At 35.4% G+C, this 18,344-nt stretch overlaps 2 protein-coding genes across 4 annotated transcripts; both read left to right on the plus strand.

Moving 5' to 3' along the window:
• Positions 1–7,803: 7,803 nt before the first annotated feature.
• On the plus strand, positions 7,804–12,167 carry LOC102611688 (bifunctional TH2 protein, mitochondrial). Of its 3 annotated transcripts, XM_025098234.2 has the most exons (7): positions 7,804–8,446; positions 8,563–8,671; positions 9,078–9,368; positions 9,519–9,933; positions 10,185–10,451; positions 11,206–11,385; positions 11,498–12,167. In XM_025098234.2, exons 1-7 carry the CDS (start codon positions 8,268–8,270, stop codon positions 11,500–11,502), a joined length of 1,446 nt encoding a protein of 481 aa, XP_024954002.2. In that variant the 5' UTR covers positions 7,804–8,267; the 3' UTR covers positions 11,503–12,167. The 3 variants fall into 3 exon arrangements, with proteins under 3 accessions (XP_024954002.2, XP_024953999.2, XP_024954001.2); XM_025098231.2 differs by having other exon boundaries at positions 11,206–12,167; XM_025098233.2 differs by having other exon boundaries at positions 8,265–8,446; positions 8,589–8,671; positions 11,206–12,167.
• A 2,480-nt stretch (positions 12,168–14,647) lies between these two features.
• LOC112498196 (MDIS1-interacting receptor like kinase 1) lies at positions 14,648–18,134 on the plus strand. Its single transcript, XM_025098235.2, has 2 exons — positions 14,648–17,594; positions 17,725–18,134. The coding sequence occupies exons 1-2, from the start codon at positions 14,948–14,950 to the stop codon at positions 18,132–18,134; spliced, it is 3,057 nt and encodes a 1,018-aa protein (XP_024954003.2). The 5' UTR covers positions 14,648–14,947.
• The last annotated feature ends 210 nt before the right edge of the window (positions 18,135–18,344 follow it).

The raw sequence follows: 18,344 nt of genomic DNA on the forward strand, positions 1-18,344 counted from the left end.
TCTTAACACCAATCAATTAATTAATCCCACAAGATCACCAACCAATCAAAAAGCCCAAGGCTCCTTTTTCCCTGACCCTAGATCAAGAAGAGCATGCATAAACATTCTTCTTTAACAATCAAACTGCGAGCACTATTTCCTATTTCCCTCATCAAGTCATCAAGAAACAAAGAAAAACAAAATAAAGTAAAAAAGATAACCCAAGCAAACTGGTTAGCTAGCTTATACACAAAGAATCTTTAACAGATCCATACTATCCATACAAACCCTAAAACATTTTCAGTGTTTCTATTTATAAAACCACTCAAGGAACTTTCAGATCCACCAACCCACCAATAAAGAAAGTACCCTGGCTAGAAATTAAACTTAACAAGTAAACATATAATATGCATCTGCAACAACCAAATTAAGTCAAAAGTTCAAGAACCATCCATGAAAAACGACAGCAAACAGGCGGTCAAACCCTAGCTTAACTAACCAAAAATACTCATAAACCCCAAAACCACAAAAAGTGCTTTGAGGTAAAGATGAAGTTGAAATGAAGGGGAAGCAATTTCATGTATGGATAGCGCTGTAGGGTTGAAGTTGATTTGAACCAATTAATAATGGAGGGGCGAGGGTGGGTAGAGCCTCTAATCTATTATTATCACCAACTGTCTCGGCAACTGCGCTCCATTAGATTCCCTCTGTTAACTGTGATCATCACATGCACTGTCCCACGCGATATATTAATAATATCCCTAAATATAATATCGTATCATTTTATCGTTTTCATCCTCACTTTATTGCTACAGAGTAAGTGTTTCTTGTTTCTTTTCTTTTTGGTGGTGAAGTGAAGTTTACAGTGTTACTCATATGATATTTTCGAACCTGTCATTAAAAATATTGCTATTAATGACTGTCTAGCATTATAGAATGATGAAAGGCATCTTTGGCCCTTTTTATTTTTATTTTTTTCCATCTTTGATTGTGAATGGTCGTACATTTGGTTGATGAACACTCAAAATTTGGTTGATGTTTTCAATTTACATGCTGTATGGAATATGGTAGAATTAACCTACAAAAAACAATCATAGACTCTTACACCAATTGTGTGAATCACAAATATCTTTTTTTATTTAAATAAGAGCTACTACGCTATACACTTGCTATAAGTTTGTGTGTTGTCCCATTTTATTAATTATTGGCATTGATAACTGAACAGTATTTTTATACAAATATACTATAATTTAGTTTGAATCCATATACTCATAGTACAATTTTTATAGTGAGCAATACTCATAAACTTTTATTAATTAGAAGCGATATTAAAGTGACATCTGCAAAAACTTAAATTCATGTTCAGCTTATCATCAAACTACATGCACAATGTCATTTATTTTCCGTTGTTGATCCTAATAAATTCTCAAATTGTACATTAACAAACACAAAAATACGTAGGGGTTGTTTGGCTAATGTCTAAAATTTAAGATTTTATTAATTTCAAATCTTTCCTAAAATTTACTTTTTCTTTTGTAACTTGTTATATCCATATTTTTACCAAACTCGACACAATGACAAAAACAAATGTGCCCCAAGCCTAAGCCACATCCAATAACATGCCTTGATCTAAACAAGATTAAACAATACAAGTCCTAATTCTCGCCAAACTCAAATCATACAATATAAGAGATATGCTTTCCTAACTTAATTATTCTTATGATAATCTCTCTTATATAAAGAGATTATCACTCAAAGATATACATAGAAAAATAGATATATCAGAGAAGGTGGTATAATATCATCCAAGTCATTTCTCTTACTCTCTTTTCTCTATCTTATTATTTGTTTTTTATCGTGTCATTTTCAATCTTAACTTAAGAATACGAGGATCTACACCGATAACACCTTTGTCGACCTTGATGTGTTATTATTTTATACGATTTTGGTCATCGAGCTCTTCACTCTCAATAATGGCGATCATGAGAACATCAAACTCTCCCACAACCCATTCTTCAAGTAAGATAACTCTCTTTCAACTTGTAATGTTGACCCAAACTTTGGTATCAACATAACTTTATATGATTTTTAAATATTTATATCTTAATAGAAAAAGTAATTTTTTTTTTACTTTTATCTAAATGAGAAAAAATTTGAATGAGAAGTTTACATTATATTTTAAAAATATCTTTATAAAATATATTTATTTCCTAAACTATAAAATCTAGTCCTCTTTTTCTTTTGGTTAGCAAGGATATAAATGTCAAATAAGTATAAATTTTTTTATTTATAAAAATAAACAAAATGTCACTTATATTAAAATACAAAAAAAAATCACCTGAATATTCTTGTTTACACCCATTGTAACTTCAAAAAAATTTGAACATATTCAAATTTTAGCGGAAAAAAAGACGTTATATTTAAAAAAAAATGAATGTTTTTGGTGACAACATTATTGTTACATGTTACAAAGTGGTCCATGGTGGTGATGATGAAAAGAAAAGAAAAAATGTTTACCAAAATATAAAATGTTACCTTCAAATTCAATGATGCCAAAATAATCACCCCCTTTTCTTGGTTTTGTTTTGTTTGTTTTGAAATGGTTTCCTTTCGTCAATCTCGCACTTATCAACGTTGCACGAGTTTTTAACAAACTCGCAAGATATCAAATTTTATGTCGTGAGTTACACGTGCCGGTTAAAACAACCGGGGGAAAAGTCATGAATGGTAGCCGTTGAATAAAGATTATTTTGATCAGACAAAAGAGACGCTGATGTGACAACTCAAATTCAAAAAAGGCGAAAAAGAAAAATGGAAAACAGAGACCATTGGGGGGCCACTGCCCGCTTCTGCAAGTTATCACATCCTCTCGCGGAATTATCACTTTACCGTCACCAAGGTTTGAGAAATTATCACTCGGATGGAAAGGTTGATTATTAGGAACATACCCCCCTCGTTTAATTGACACTTTTAATAGCAAGTGAGTCAAGTGCCTAGCAGTTGATACTTTTTATCCAAGTGATAATTTTCCAAAGATCAAGGGTGGTAAGTTATAATTCTCTTCTCCCCGCGCCAAACTGTTTGCGTCCCGCTCTTTGATTATGTTGATGATTCGGTACACGTGTCATTTATTCGCAGCCGTACAGTTGGTGGCACATGACAGACAAGTGATTTAATTTTTAACGGGAGTACGGGACCCACTATTTGGTGGCTCACGTTGATAAAGAAGAAGGTCAGGACTCAGGACCAGTTTAACGGAACTGCTATGACAGTAGAGGAGTAAAACCTACAAGAAATCTAAGGATAGATCTCGTTTTGTACGAACTCACGATTACTTCGCCAGGCTGTCGGGGTTAATTTTCATTTGGTTTTTATATTGGCCACGTGTTGTGTTGGTGGGGCAAATACTTCTTCTTTAGTAATGGAGTTGAAGAGTCGAGGTGGACACGTGGTTGGTGATGATACATTTGAATTTTGTCAGGAGCCCCCACTCTAACCTCTTTTGAAACATATAACACATGGGCTGTGTTAAGTTTCAACGGGCCCTTTAAAAACACGAAGCAGGTAAATAAAGTAAAGGGTGGAGCTTTTGACACCCCTGGAAAGTCCTGATAAAGCCCCTTTACAATATTTATGATTTCACCATTGATTGAAATGACAAATTGTTGCAGCGACACCACCAGGTCACTGGTCGCCGCAGTGGTATTGACCAATTTATTTTGTTTTATCTGGCATCCGGGTGGTAATTGTTTTACTGAAGCATCAATTAATCATTTTCTTTTTTCATCTCGATTAATTTTTCACTTCAACAACATACTGGTCTCTCTCTCTCTCTCCTCGCCCACACAACCATTCTGATTCTCTGCAGCTCCACTGCTTTCTCATTCCAATTTCTCTTCTTTAACTCAGGTGGGAGGATAAAGGCAGTAACTGAAAAATTAAAAATGGTGGTGTTTGTTTTCTCTCATTCTGCCCCTCCCCTAACTCTATCTATTAATCCCAAAATCACGTTTCAATCACCAAAGAATCCGTATCGATTTTGATCGAACTCGATAGCGGCAAGCTAGCGAAGCTGGTCATCGACCAGTCATTGAAGGGCGTTCAGAAGCTAGACGCGGCGATGAAGATGAGTTTGGAAAATAATAATATAAAATGTTACTCAACAACCAACTCTAATTAGAAAATAAAATAAAAAAACTGTGATGTCTCCGCCACATTACAAAAACTTATTGGCCAACGTCACCACATCAGCCGATGACACGGTGGTGTTGACGCTGGGGAGGACTCCCTTAATAAGACAATGTGGCGTTATTAGATTTAGAATGACTTCGGTTGGCATTATTTAAATGGGGTATCCTTAGTAATATGTATTAGAAGGACTTTTGCGGGGGTGTCAAAAAGCGGGACTCTAAAGTAAAGTAGCAAATGAAGACCAAGGGAAAGACATAGCCCGACAAACATATGGACAATGCTATTTAAAATCCACTAAATTCATTTACTAAATAAATTCATTTACTAAATAAATTCATTAAATTCATATTTAAATTTTAAAATTTTAAATTTTACTCAATAAACCTATATAAATACCCAATATACCTTTATTAAACCCATTTTTTTATAATAATACTATTTGTACTTATTAAACCCATTAAATTCATTTATAAACCCTTAATAAATGTTTCTTTTTTTTTCCCATTAAACTGAATATTTTCTTTATGAATATGATTCTAAAAAAATAGTTACAGGCTTACAGCACATATTCATCCTTATTATTATTATTATTATTATTTTCAAAAAGAAATTTATTACAGCACAACTATTAGACCTTGTTCAGCCTATTTTACACCATTTAACAATGTCTCAACTTTTGATTCAAGATGAAAATTATACAAATTCTTCATGGAGGCAACAAACAAACAATATCTATCATCGCTTCTGCAGTAATCACCAACATAAAAAAAAAGAATTGCGTTATGGCAAAAATAAGAATTGTTTTATGGTTGTCTACAACATTATTTGTCTTCTTTTTTTTTTTTTTTAATTACTCATGTTTTCATACTCCAGTTTTTAGAAAATTTAAAAATGATCAATGTTGCCGACTATTGCTTAAAATGTGTAAATACAATCTCTTCAACGGAAATATATGACATTTTATATACCTTAAATTTCCATTTATTCAAGATCTCTTGAGCTCTGAAAAAAGGCATGTCAATGGCAGAAGATACTGGATTCTTCAGAGTCACGTAGGCTTTCTTGTAATTTGGCCTAGCAACCAAGAGACCCTCTCTTTTTTTCCTTCTTCCCCTGCATATTCAGTGTTCTTACATTCTCAATATTTCACTGCAACTTTTGATGGCGACAGGGGATGAAGTGCCTCGAAGTGGTTTAGATAAGTTTTTCAACAACACTACTTGTCCCACCAACTTTATTAATTATCCTGAATCTAATTACATTTGCCTGATGAACAAAAATATGTAGTTTGGAAGAAAAATCACGCCTCTAGTTGATTAGGGTTTGACAAAAATATGATTAGAATTTAACAAAATTATATTGAATATAAAGATGGGTTCAAAGTGTAAAATTTTTTATTTATTTTTACTATATTTTAATGTCCATAATTATAATTTAATTTAAGGTATTTTAATAATTTTATTTTTGTTTAAATATGTTTAATGAGTGGTTTGGTGGATTCAAATAGCCTCACTCCTATTAATATATTTGTTTTTCAATGCCTCAAATAGGCCTTTTTTTTTTCTTCTTTTTAATTTTTTTCCTATGCAGGCTAAAATATAACCAAACAAAGCGCAGAGTTACAAGATAAAAGCGAGAAGCATCAATCAAGATGTGACTGTAAAGAAATTCGAGGAGAATTTTATAATGCACAAGTCATATTGAAACACCCATCGTAGCGTACGAATTCAAATAATCAACACAATAATAGTAATAAAATGGGCAGATTCAAATTCAAGATTGTTTCTATTTGTGAAATATTAGTTCCTCACGCATTTACGTTGTCTAAATCTATCATGTCAATGTGAAAATGAATCCGCCCCCGTTTTTATCGAGCGTTAACAATGTGATTAGAGACTCCACATTTGTCGCGACGGACAATGGGGTTATGAACTTCCAAAATGCTTTGAATAATGAATGAATATTGTAATTGGGACCATGATTCACGACAAGTATTAGATGACAATGTTTTTATTGTGCCAAGTCTTCCACGCACACTTAGAATTAATTTCACGCGATTACACACAACTATTCAAGATTCTTTTATAAGCCATTGGAGCACTTTTGGGAAATCCTAATTCATAGCAAAAGTTAATACAAATTCCGAAATTGTACATGTAGTTAGGGGTCATGAATTGGACTAATAAGTCAATTGTTTTAATTGTCTCAAAAGAGAAAATATGAGTTATAAAATCTCTTATATTAAAAAATTAAAAAAAAAAGGGGGGGTTTTGGCCGTGCCGCCACATATTTGTACATGAAATTCACAGAACCAACCAATGTGTCAAACCAAGCAGCAGCAAATCTTGGAAAAGGGGTGTCTTAAAATTCTGTTGTCTTGGTAGTCTGCTCTAATGTTTATCCACTTCCACTTATTTATTTTATAATTAAGAAATGCATATTCTATTAATTAATTAATCATGCAAAAGTGTTTTTTCAAGATTTTATGGCCGCCCACACCTCCTTTCCACATCCTCCGTGGGCCACGGCCACCATAATTCCAAAGAGATCTAGTCACTCACACGTCCAGCATGAGTAAGGACTGGTGCGCATGCTTGAATGAGCTCGGATGTCAGGAAAACCTCAACAGCTCCATGTATAAAAGAAGTTTTATTAAACGAAGGGAGCCCTATGTTACAATTAATGTAACATACACATTCAACAACAACCACATAAATAATGAACCCATATAATTTATGTGGTTGTTGTTGAGTGTGTATGTTACATTAATTGTAACATAGCATTTGCCTTAAACAAATTGATAAAGAAGCATAATTATATTTTAATATAATTTTGAGGGTAACTTGAAAAGAAGAAGAAGAAGAAGAAAAACTAAGAGCAACATTACTCTCATACCACAATACTAATATTTACAAAGCAAGAATACAAGTGAATGTTAGTTGGCTCAATTGGTAAATTCTCAATAAAAATATTTACATAGTATAGTCGTATGTAGTTCGAATATCGCTCATTTTTATGATTTGAGAAAGGATTTAGTTCGAATATCGCTCATTTTTATAAGAAAGGTATAGGTTGAGCATTTACTAAAATAAATAAGAAAAATGCTTGATTTGTATCATTTCAATATCATCAAACAATTATTTATCTTATTTGAGGGCCATATGTATGTTAGGTGAGTTAGTATTAAAAAGAAGAAAAAAGAAAAAAAGTATAGTTACCAAGTAAATTATTTTTTCACTTTTGGTAAAGATACAGTATATACGCTTTTGCATTAGAGAAATTGAAAATAGATAATAATATTTCCCCTCTAAATTTTAATAATTGGGTCTAGATACGTTGGAACCACTCTAAAGTAGAGTATCTTTTTATAAACACACAATTAAAATTATAATAATTTTTTTTTACTATTCATCACTTTACGTGTGTAGTTATAATTCGTGCTCTATTTTAAAACAGCTCCAAAATAGCTGTATCCTTAATATTTTCTTTCAAATAAGCACATATTTTGTCCATTTGCATCGAACAAGTCCCTACCTCTTATTCAAATGACTAAATTACCCATATCGCAGTCAATTTTGCCCATTACATTAAAAGATTGTACTAAGGGGCATTTATTTCATCTAGACATTCATTTTCAAATTTCAACAGAGCAGGGGCCTATTTCATGAAACGGACAATCTACGTCTGTCTTCGTTGAGAAACCTTGAGACTTTAGGGAACCAGAGCGCGTTGAAAAATCCACCATGGTTGTCCTACGTGTTAAACCTCATCTGACGTGGCGGAACCACCGGCGTGGCGCAATAGGCTTTTACCGTCGTTGACCATTCTCTTTTCTTCCTCTCTTTACTTAACATGAATGGAAGTTGAAAACTGAGTCCGAGTGGGCCAAACTGACTCAGTCTCCTCGCCTCGGTTCCATTCAAAACTCACAATCTCACATGAGTTCCTTCCTTCACTTTTGACCGCCGGCTATATTTTTCTTTATTTAATAAACGTAACCACCACACCAACAGACTTGTTACTCAAAACGACATCACAACAACAGCCTTGATCTCTGTCTTCATTTAGCAAGATTGTGACGGCGCCGGTTTTGAAGAATGGGAGAAGCGGACGAAGGAGGAATTGCGAGGAAGTGGTGGATCAAGTTCAAGGATGAGTCTGTTTTTGCTAAGTACACTCCATTCTTCGTTTGCTTAGCCTCCGGAAGTTTAAACTGCGATACTTTTATGCATTTTATCTCTCAAGATGTCCATTTTCTCAAAGCCTTCGCTCTCGCGTAAGAGTTTCTGTACACATTTTCATCACCGGTTTTATTTCTCTGCTGTTCTGTTCTTACTCAATATATTAAACGACAACTTTTCCTGTGTTTCCGTTCTTTTTTATTTTTTTTAGTTATGAATTGGCTGAAGAATGTGCAGATGATGAAGAGGACAAGCTTGCAATACGCAAGCTGAGGAAACGGGTCAAGCAAAAGCTTAAAACGCTCGATTCCCTTGTCCGCGTATGATTTCTTTTTTTTCAAGCTTTGTTTATTCCCTTTTTATAGTTTTGTTTTTTTTTGTTTTTGGAATAACTTGTTGATTGAAAAGATTAACTTTTGATATTAGCACACTACCGTAGAATTATTCAAATTTCTGAAATGTAGTGATCACTCGACAGTTAAGCATGTCCGTTAATTGAATCCTTAAGCTAATTCAGGGGAAAGATAAAAAATAAATAAAAGCAGTTAATTGAAATTTTGTCTGCTGAAATGTACTACCAAGTTCTCTGTTTGATTCAACAGAAATGCAAGAAGTTCAACAGTAGTAAATATGTGGCTCCACAGCCACAGCGACACTTAGAGAAAATCTTACTTCTTATTACACATGTATATCTATGTATATAAACTTAAGGAATCCCTTGTGCAGGAATGGGGCTTTGAACTTCCAGAAGAGATCATTACCGATGATGCAACAGTCAAATGCACTGACTTTTTACTATCAACGGCTTCAGGTAAAGTTGAGGGAGAAAAAGTTCTTGGGAAAATTGAAACTCCGTTTGAGAAGATAAAAGTTGCTGCTTATACACTTAGTGCTATTTCACCCTGCTTGAGGCTCTTTGAAGTCATCGCTAAAGAGATCCAGGCTCTTCTAAATCCTGATGATGGTAGTCACTTATACAAGAAATGGATTGACTACTATTGCTCTCAAAGTTTTCAGGTTCGTATTTTATACGATGACCAACTACTAAGACGTCTTATAATGTTTTCTTCTAATTATGCTGATAAAATCATTTTTAAAAAAAGTTTCATATTTCGTTGGTTGCCAAAATGCATTTGATGGTACTAATGACTCTGTTTCTGATATCAGGAATCAGCTTTGCAAACTGAAGAGTTGCTGGATAAGTTAAGTGTTTTGTTGACAGGTGAAGAGCTTGAAGTTATTAAAAAGCTTTATTATAAAGCTATAAAACTTCATGTGAATTTTTTCGCTGCTCAACCAGTTAAACAGCAAACCACCGTTCCTTTGTCTTGGGTGAAAGACCCTGTGGAAGGTCATCTGACCCTATTTTGTGACTTTGACTGGACATGCACGGCTTTTGACTCCTCTTCGATTTTAGCAGAACTTGCAATTGTTACAGCACAAAAGTCTGATCCTGATCAATCGGAAGGCAAACTTACTTGGATGTCATCAGCTGACTTGAGGAACACATGGGATGTTCTTTCTACCAAGTATACCGAAGAGTATGAACAATGTATAGAAAGCATCATGTCCAGTGAAGCAGGTATGCTATCTGATTGGTAGATGCCTGACTTACATGGTTTCATAGTCCAAAAGTAGTGTGTCAATAAAATCTACCATTTTTTTATTCAAAGAAAGTTCCATTGGCTCATCCCGAAACAAAATTCTCGATTGATTTGTTGTAAATCTAGGGATCAATGCCAAATCTTTAAGCTAAACACACACACTTTTATGTGTTATGGAGAAGAAATATTTACTGGAATTCTATTTTTACCTTGTTTCCTGTCTTGTCAGTGGCAGAATTTGAATATGAAGGTCTGTGTGAAGCACTCAAGCAACTAGCATATTTCGAGAAGAATGAAAATTCAAGGGTGGTTCAGTCAGGAGTGCTGAAGGGTTTAAATCTAGAGGACATAAAGTGGGCTAGTCAACATCTCATTTTTCAAGATGGATGTAGAAGGTTCTTCCAAAATACCATAAAAAGTACTAATTTTAAAACTGACGTTCATGTACTTTCGTACTGTTGGTGTGGTGATCTCATTAGGTCGGCTTTTGCATCAGGTATCCTTTCTGAAACATATAAGTCTTGTATCATTCATTTTCGTGAGCATACTTTGTCTGAAAACTCTTCTGCACCACTTATGTTATCAGGTCTATTTTATGTTTCCGTTGGTGGTGAACTGGTGACAATTATTGACCTTTTTCATCACTGCATATGTAAACTGTATCCTCAGATGAGATCTGAAAAGTTATTAAAGGGATTTAAAAAAGAAATTTATTTTTCTTCCGTCTTTGAAGTTCACTAGTTTGCTGTTTGCTTACAGGAAACTGTTGTTTTGCTTATAAATAATTTTCAATAAAACTACAAAGGGTTAAGAAGGAATGGTGTCAGTTTAGGCATCAACATTGGAAGTTTGTAATTTCTTGAATAATTTACTTGGTGTCTAATTGTCTGTCAGTTTTATCTGTGCACTGAGTTATTTCTGTTCCTCAAAACCAATTTTATTGGAGATGGCTGCCAGGTAGATATTGTTAAAATTATCATGTCTGAGAGGATGTTTTCTTGTTTTCATCGTTGGACGGTCAGAGGTTTGTTGAGTCAGACTGGATGTAGTTAAATATTAGTTCTAATCTGTTGCTGTTGGTAGGATGCCATGATTTCCTGTATTAACAGGATCAATTTAATACCTTTTGAATGCACATTTTTGTGTGGATAAGCTGCATTCCAAGTCTTTGTTTCTCAAAATATGAGATGTTGCTGTGACTTTTTTTAACTTATCATAATGATATTAATATCTTTCCTAACATTGAGCAGGGGATCTAAATGCATTTAGAGTGCATTCAAATGAGTTAGTCTATGAAGAATCCATTTCAACTGGTGAAATTGTCAATAAATTGGAGTCTCCCTTGGAAAAACTTCAAGCCTTCAATGACATTCTGAAGGACCACAGTAATGATGAGCAGAACTTGACAGTTTATATTGGAGGCTCACCAGGTGACTTACTTTGCCTTCTCGAAGCGGATATAGGAATTGTAATAGGTTCAAGTTCAAGTCTAAGGAGACTAGGAGATCATTTTGGTGTTTCTTTTGTCCCATTGTTCTCCAGCTTAGTAGAGAGACAGAAGGAACTCGTTGATGGCAGCTCATATAAATGGAAAAGACTGCCTGGCACATTATACACAGTCTCTAGTTGGGCAGAGATACATGCATTCATTTTGGGGCCATAAAATCCATGAACCCTCTCCCTCTCTGTGGCGTCTTCTTGTTTAAACAGATATGAACCCGAAGGGAAATTCATTTACAGACTTACAGTAGGATATATACAGAATGCAGATGGTGGCTAATTTTATACTAGGGCCACTGGTCAGTCTGCATTGCAGAAATACACAGATCTTGTAATTGGGGTCGTCAAAAGTGTCTTGTTTCGTGGTAGAAGTTATTTACCCACTTCTTTTCTCCTCCGGTTCATTAGTTGTTCTTTTCAGGATTGTGGCTGCAACTGAACTGGAGTTGCAAAACTCTTATCGTAGTTAAAGAGGTAAAAGGATGCTATATCTACATGCTGTCATATGTATATTTCGTTTAAGGAGCCCCCTATAATTATAACGTACATCCACATACAGCAACAGTATTTATGATGGAATCTGCTATTGTTGTTGTATGTGGCGTACGTTACGATTAATATAACGTAGCACTGGCCTTTGTTAAATGTTTTTTCCCCATCTTAGATTTGTAACTGTTAGCGGGGTAATGATCAATATTTTGTTCCAAACTAATTCTAATACTGTCACCATGAACTGATTAAGCCACCTGGCTCATTGGTTAGGTCGCCGGTCGGCCCATTAATTCAAAAGGTCGTTATCTGAAATTTAAACTCTTACCATGACTTTGACTATTATGTGATTTTTTTTTTTGACAGAATCAATGAAGTCGAAAACAATATTTTTCGGCCATCACACTTTCACAAAAGAAAAATGCTAAAGAAGAGAAAGACGAGAGAAAAAAGAAATAAAGTGTGATGAAAATGAAGAGAGAAAAAATAGGTTGGGTAGAAAGAGAAAGTAAAATTCTCTAATTTTTTTTTGTTTTTTTTTTCTCTTTAGCATTACTCTTCACAAAATTTAAAACTCTAAGTGTTGGTTAAGAAATTAGCTTTGTTTGTCTGAATCTTATAAAATTTTCATTATCAATTGTGTTTATTTAGTTACAAATTTTAAGTTATGAGCTACACATATAGCTCAAGCTAAGGCATATTTTAAGAATGTAATTGAAAAAAAACAAAATAATAACCAATAAAATATAACTTGTGACAAATGTACATTTGATTATTCTTTCCTTGTCTTTGAAACACTCACGTAAAATCAGATATAAAAGAATTCATCAGTGTCTATATACCGACAAACTAGAGGGAAATGGAAATTGACAAAGTCTAATCCTAAGAAGAAAAGCAAATAAACCACCGAAATTAAATTTTTGATGACCACCTTAATGCTAGTTTACATAACATGTATAAGCACGTGGCACATGCGCAGTGTCACAAGTGTGATCTCATCTCTTTCTCTTATCTTTTCACGATCGTCAAAGGCTGGTTTCTGATGCGTTGGTTGGCATAAATACAAGTGGAGCCGCGTAAGAGTTCATCTCCACATGAACCAAAATGGGCAAACCCCATTTTATTTTTTCAACACCTTACTCGTTACCGCAATATGAATTTAGTTTCTTTTTTCTTTTTAATTTCTCTCTCTCTAATAATAGGGAAGCAGGAAGCTAGTATTGATCCTTTCCCTAGGAAGCTGCTCGTACTTTTAATATAATACCCAAATAAAAAATGAAAAAATAACTCCACTCTTATGTTACTTCACTTTAATATCACATGATTCCATGTGAAGTTTCATATTTTTATTCTGTTTTCTATTAGTTTATTGTCTCTGGTTTCAGTCTCAGTCTCATCAGACCATGATTGACAATTTTATCTTCTCTCACTTTCCTCCCATTTCTTCATCATGTTAGTTTTTTATTTCTTTACTATTTCTTTTGGTTTTCAAGTGGCGATACAGCACAACACTCTATTCTCTAATTAATTAGGGACAATTAATTGAATTCCACCTTAATGTTAAGAAAATAATTAATAACTTAATGAGAATTTTAATTTCCGATCCCATAGTGGCCACAGTGAGTGATCCTTGGTTTTAGCTTTGGCCCTAACATGGGTAGATTCCTTCTCTTTCAATCATACATAACGAATAACTAACCCACTTAAAATTAAAGTAATCGATCCATGATGGGCTTGATCTGGCATCTTTGAAAATATTCATTAATTGTTCAACACTCAGGCTGAGGCTTCCCACTATCTTTTCGTGAGAGATTACGACTTACTACTAGTACAACTTAGAACAAGGATTTAAACTTATTTGACTATTTTGTACGCTTATTTAAAAGAATAAAATAAGTACACAATGCTCTAGCTAGTAGCTACTCATTGGCATGACTCATGTGGGTTGAATTGTTCACATGTATATTAATGTCTTATATGATTCCTAAATCCTTGTCATACTTAGAAGTTACCCTATCTAGTAGCTAACTGGCTGAGTACCTTTACTTGGGAATGTTTGGATCCAAGATATCTAAATCATTTCACCATGCAGCCTTGGGTTCCTCACCCTTCTGAAGTACCATTTCAAAGTAGTTTTTGCCATTAATCTATTCCATTTACACGTCTTTAGAAGAAAATATATGATGCATCTTTACTGCGGCAGTTTGATTCATCTTCTTAGCCATAACTCAGAAGCCCAGATGTGAAATATCTCTTTTACTCTCCTATAGTGATCCCGGATTACCTGCAACCACAATTTAATTAAGTACAAAGATCTTCTTCTTTTTTTTTTCCCTCCAATTCATATTATAATTTGCTGACATTACAATCATGGTCTATGAAGAATTTAAACTCATGCAATTGTCTAAAAATCTACTAAGTATAGCTCGAAAATTTATCTTTAATATAGACGAGATCTACCCACACATACAAATAAATATTTACAAAGAAGAATGAGTTTTCTATGAAAACTCGAACTCATTCCCTTTGTGATGGCGGGAGAGTCTTTACCATAGGATTGATGAAAGGGGGTATAATACTTAAATGATAAATTTTGTTTAATGTATGCAGCATTTTCTGTCAGGTTAATGAGCTTGTGTAATTCTGTAAATGATAAAATATTGTAGGAAAACAGAACAAACCAAAAAACATTACCATCATCATTTGACCATCATATACTTAACAGAAGAAGTAGAAGAAACGATACATCGATTAATGGTAAGAACACATTCTTTCCCCATGTTTAATATCGGAGAAACTTCCAATAAGTCCAAAAGCTTAGCTGTTGCAGAATCCAAGATCTCACGAGCTCTCCAATAATTTAACTATCAACATACATACGAATATAATGTTTCTTTAATACATTTTTTTAATAATATATACACTTATACATTAACCAATCTTTATCTTCTTCCCATTACTTCTCATACAAGGATGGAAAGCTGAGACATGAACTAAACCAACATGCAGTTGAAAATTCTGTTGTTGGTTCTCTGTTTCTACTGTTACATTGGCTGTACTTGTTTTGGTTCTGCTAAGGTGGTTGCAAAAACTGCCTTGAATGATGAGTTATTGGCTCTGCTGTCGATCAAAGCTGGTCTTGTTGATCCATTAAATAGCCTTCATGATTGGAAGTTGCCTTCAGCTCACTGCAATTGGACAGGAGTGTGGTGCAACTCCAATGGAGCTGTTGAGAAGCTTGATCTCTCCCACATGAATCTTAGCGGCTGCGTATCAGATCACTTCCAGAGGCTAAAGAGCCTCACTTCTCTCAACTTGTGCTGTAATGGGCTCTTTTCATCATTGCCTAACTCTTTAGCCAATCTTACTTCATTGAAGAGATTCGATGTGAGTCAGAATTTCCTTAATGGTAGCTTTCCTGCTGGTCTTGGCGGAGCAGCTGGACTGACTTTCCTGAATGCTTCAGGCAATAATTTCTCGGGATTTTTACTGGAGGATCTTGGAAATGCAACTTCGTTGGAGACTCTGGATCTCAGGGGAAGTTTCTTTCAAGGCTCAATTCCAGTGTCATTCAAGAATCTGCAAAAGCTGAAGTTTCTTGGCCTATCTGGGAATAATCTCACTGGCAAGATACCTCGAGAGCTTGGGCAACTTTCATCCATGGAGACTATGATTCTTGGATACAATGAATTTGACGGTGAAATCCCAGTAGAATTCGGGAATCTTACCAACCTGAAGTATCTTGATTTGGCCGTTGGTAATCTTGGGGGGAAGATTCCAGCTGAACTTGGGAGGCTTGAGCTATTGGAGATAATGTTTTTGTATCAGAACAACTTTCAAGGCAGGCTTCCAGCAGAAATTGGCAACATTACTTCATTGCAGTTGCTGGATCTATCTTATAATATGTTATCACATGAAATCCCAGCTGAGATTACTCAGCTGAAAAATTTACAGCTCTTGAATCTGATGTGCAACCAGCTGTCCGGCCATGTACCTGCTGGACTAGGAGGGCTGACTCAATTGGAGGTGCTTGAGCTTTGGAACAACTCTTTATCAGGTCCACTGCCTGTTGATCTCGGCAAAAATTCACCATTGCAATGGTTGGATTTATCGTCCAACTCATTCTCTGGTGAGATCCCGGCAAGTTTGTGCAATGGAGGCAATCTCACCAAGCTCATTCTCTTCAACAATGCTTTCTCAGGTCCAATCCCAGTCAGCTTATCAACCTGTCATTCACTTGTTCGTGTTCGAATGCAGAACAATCAGCTTTCTGGGACAATTCCGGTTGGCTTTGGCAGACTGGAGAAGCTTCAGAGGTTAGAATTGGCAAACAATAGTCTCACTGGAGGAATTACAGATGATATAGCTTCTTCCACGTCACTTTCTTTTATAGACATCTCTAGAAATCACCTCAGATCTTCCCTTCCTTCCACGATTCTTTCAATTCCAAATCTGCAAACATTTATAGTATCAAACAATAACTTAGTAGGGGAAATCCCAGATCAGTTTCAGGACTGTCCTTCACTTTCTGTTCTTGATCTTTCATCGAACTATTTTTCTGGTAGCATTCCATCCAGCATTGCTTCATGTGAAAAATTAGTAAACTTGAATCTTAGAAACAACCAACTAACTGGAGATATTCCAAAAGCAATATCCATGATGCCAACATTGGCTATTCTTGATCTATCCAATAACTCTCTCACTGGTGGGATACCTGAAAATTTTGGAGCCTCTCCAGCCTTAGAAGTTCTTAATGTTTCATATAACAGACTAGAAGGTCCTGTTCCTGCAAATGGTGTGCTTAGAACAATAAACCGAGGTGATCTTGCTGGAAATGCTGGTCTCTGCGGGGGTGTCCTTCACCCATGCAGCCGATATTCACCAATTGCATCGAGCCATAGGAGCTTACACGCAAAGCACATCATACCTGGATGGATGATTGCAATTTCTTCTCTTTTCGCTGTTGGAATAGCAGTTTTTGGTGCTCGATCTCTATATAAAAGGTGGAACGCAAATGGAAGCTGCTTTGAAGAAAAATTGGAGATGGGGAAAGGAGAGTGGCCCTGGAGACTAATGGCATTCCAGAGGCTTGGTTTTACAAGTGCTGATATTCTAGCCTGCATCAGGGAATCGAATGTGATTGGAATGGGAGCAACAGGAATCGTTTACAAGGCTGAGATGCCACGATTGAACACAATTGTGGCAGTTAAAAAGTTATGGAGATCAAGAGCTGATCTTGAAACCGAAAGCAGTGGTGATTTTGTTGGAGAGGTTAATGTCCTGGGAAAGCTGAGGCATCGAAACATAGTTCGGTTACTAGGATTTCTTCACAATGATACCAACATGATGATCGTTTACGAGTATATGAATAATGGCAGCCTTGGAGAAGCCTTGCATGGCAAGCAAGCAGGGAGATTGCTTGTTGACTGGGTTTCAAGATATAATATAGCACTTGGAGTGGCACAGGGGCTTGCATATCTCCACCATGATTGTTACCCACCCATTATTCATCGGGACATCAAGTCAAATAACATATTGTTGGACTCAAATCTCGAGCCAAGGATTGCTGATTTTGGGTTGGCAAGGATGATGATTCGGAAAAATGAGACAGTTTCAATGGTGGCTGGATCCTACGGATACATTGCCCCTGGTGAGTTGCTAGCTTTACTCTGCCCTTGACTAATGAACTATTTATTAATATTTGTTAAAGAGATCTGTGTACGTTGAAACATATCTAATCTGCAATTAAGATTTATAATACCGTTATGGTTTCTTGGCAGAATATGGATACACCTTGAAAGTAGATGAAAAGATTGATATATACAGTTTTGGAGTGGTTCTATTGGAGCTTCTGACAGGAAGACGGCCTTTAGATCCTGAGTTTGGAGAATCTGTAGACATTGTTGAATGGATTAGGATGAAGATTAGAGATAACAGAAACTTAGAAGAAGCATTAGACCCCAATGTAGGAAACTGTAAGCATGTTCAAGAGGAGATGCTCTTAGTCCTTAGAATAGCATTTCTTTGCACCGCCAAACTCCCCAAGGACAGACCATCCATGAGGGATGTCATAACGATGCTGGGAGAGGCGAAACCTCGACGAAAAAGCAGTAGCAACAACGACAACGGATATGAAAATAACAAAGAGAAGTTAGTCTTCAGCACATCGCCTGTAAGTGGCCTTGTGTAGGAACAGAATTTGGGTTCCTTTAAGGCTGTCAGTTCATTCAACACATTCTTCTTTTGTATGTAGAATTGTATTTGTTCATGTTTGTAATCACTGGTTCATATTGGTGTCTGGGAGATCAACGAGTACATTAAAATCGACTTTGCTTTGCAAATAAAGTTCCATTCTTTTTTGTGTAGCAAGATGCTGTGCCCATAAATTAATAGAAGATGA

The sequence above is a fragment of the Citrus sinensis genome, chromosome 3 (genome assembly GCF_022201045.2).
Source record: "Citrus sinensis cultivar Valencia sweet orange chromosome 3, DVS_A1.0, whole genome shotgun sequence".
Lineage (NCBI taxonomy): Eukaryota > Viridiplantae > Streptophyta > Magnoliopsida > Sapindales > Rutaceae > Citrus > Citrus sinensis.

Excerpts from the sequence above, each read along its gene's own strand:
- LOC102611688 (XM_025098231.2), top strand. The coding sequence starts at position 8,268 with ATGGGAGAAGCGGACGAAGGAGGAATTGCGAGGAAGTGGTGGATCAAG. Across the intron at positions 8,672-9,077 it reads CGCTCGATTCCCTTGTCCGC|GAATGGGGCTTTGAACTTCC; the intron begins GTATGATTTCTT and ends TCCCTTGTGCAG. Across the intron at positions 9,934-10,184 it reads CATCATGTCCAGTGAAGCAG|TGGCAGAATTTGAATATGAA; the intron begins GTATGCTATCTG and ends CTGTCTTGTCAG.
- LOC112498196 (XM_025098235.2), top strand. The coding sequence starts at position 14,948 with ATGCAGTTGAAAATTCTGTTGTTGGTTCTCTGTTTCTACTGTTACATT. Across the intron at positions 17,595-17,724 it reads CTACGGATACATTGCCCCTG|AATATGGATACACCTTGAAA; the intron begins GTGAGTTGCTAG and ends GTTTCTTGGCAG.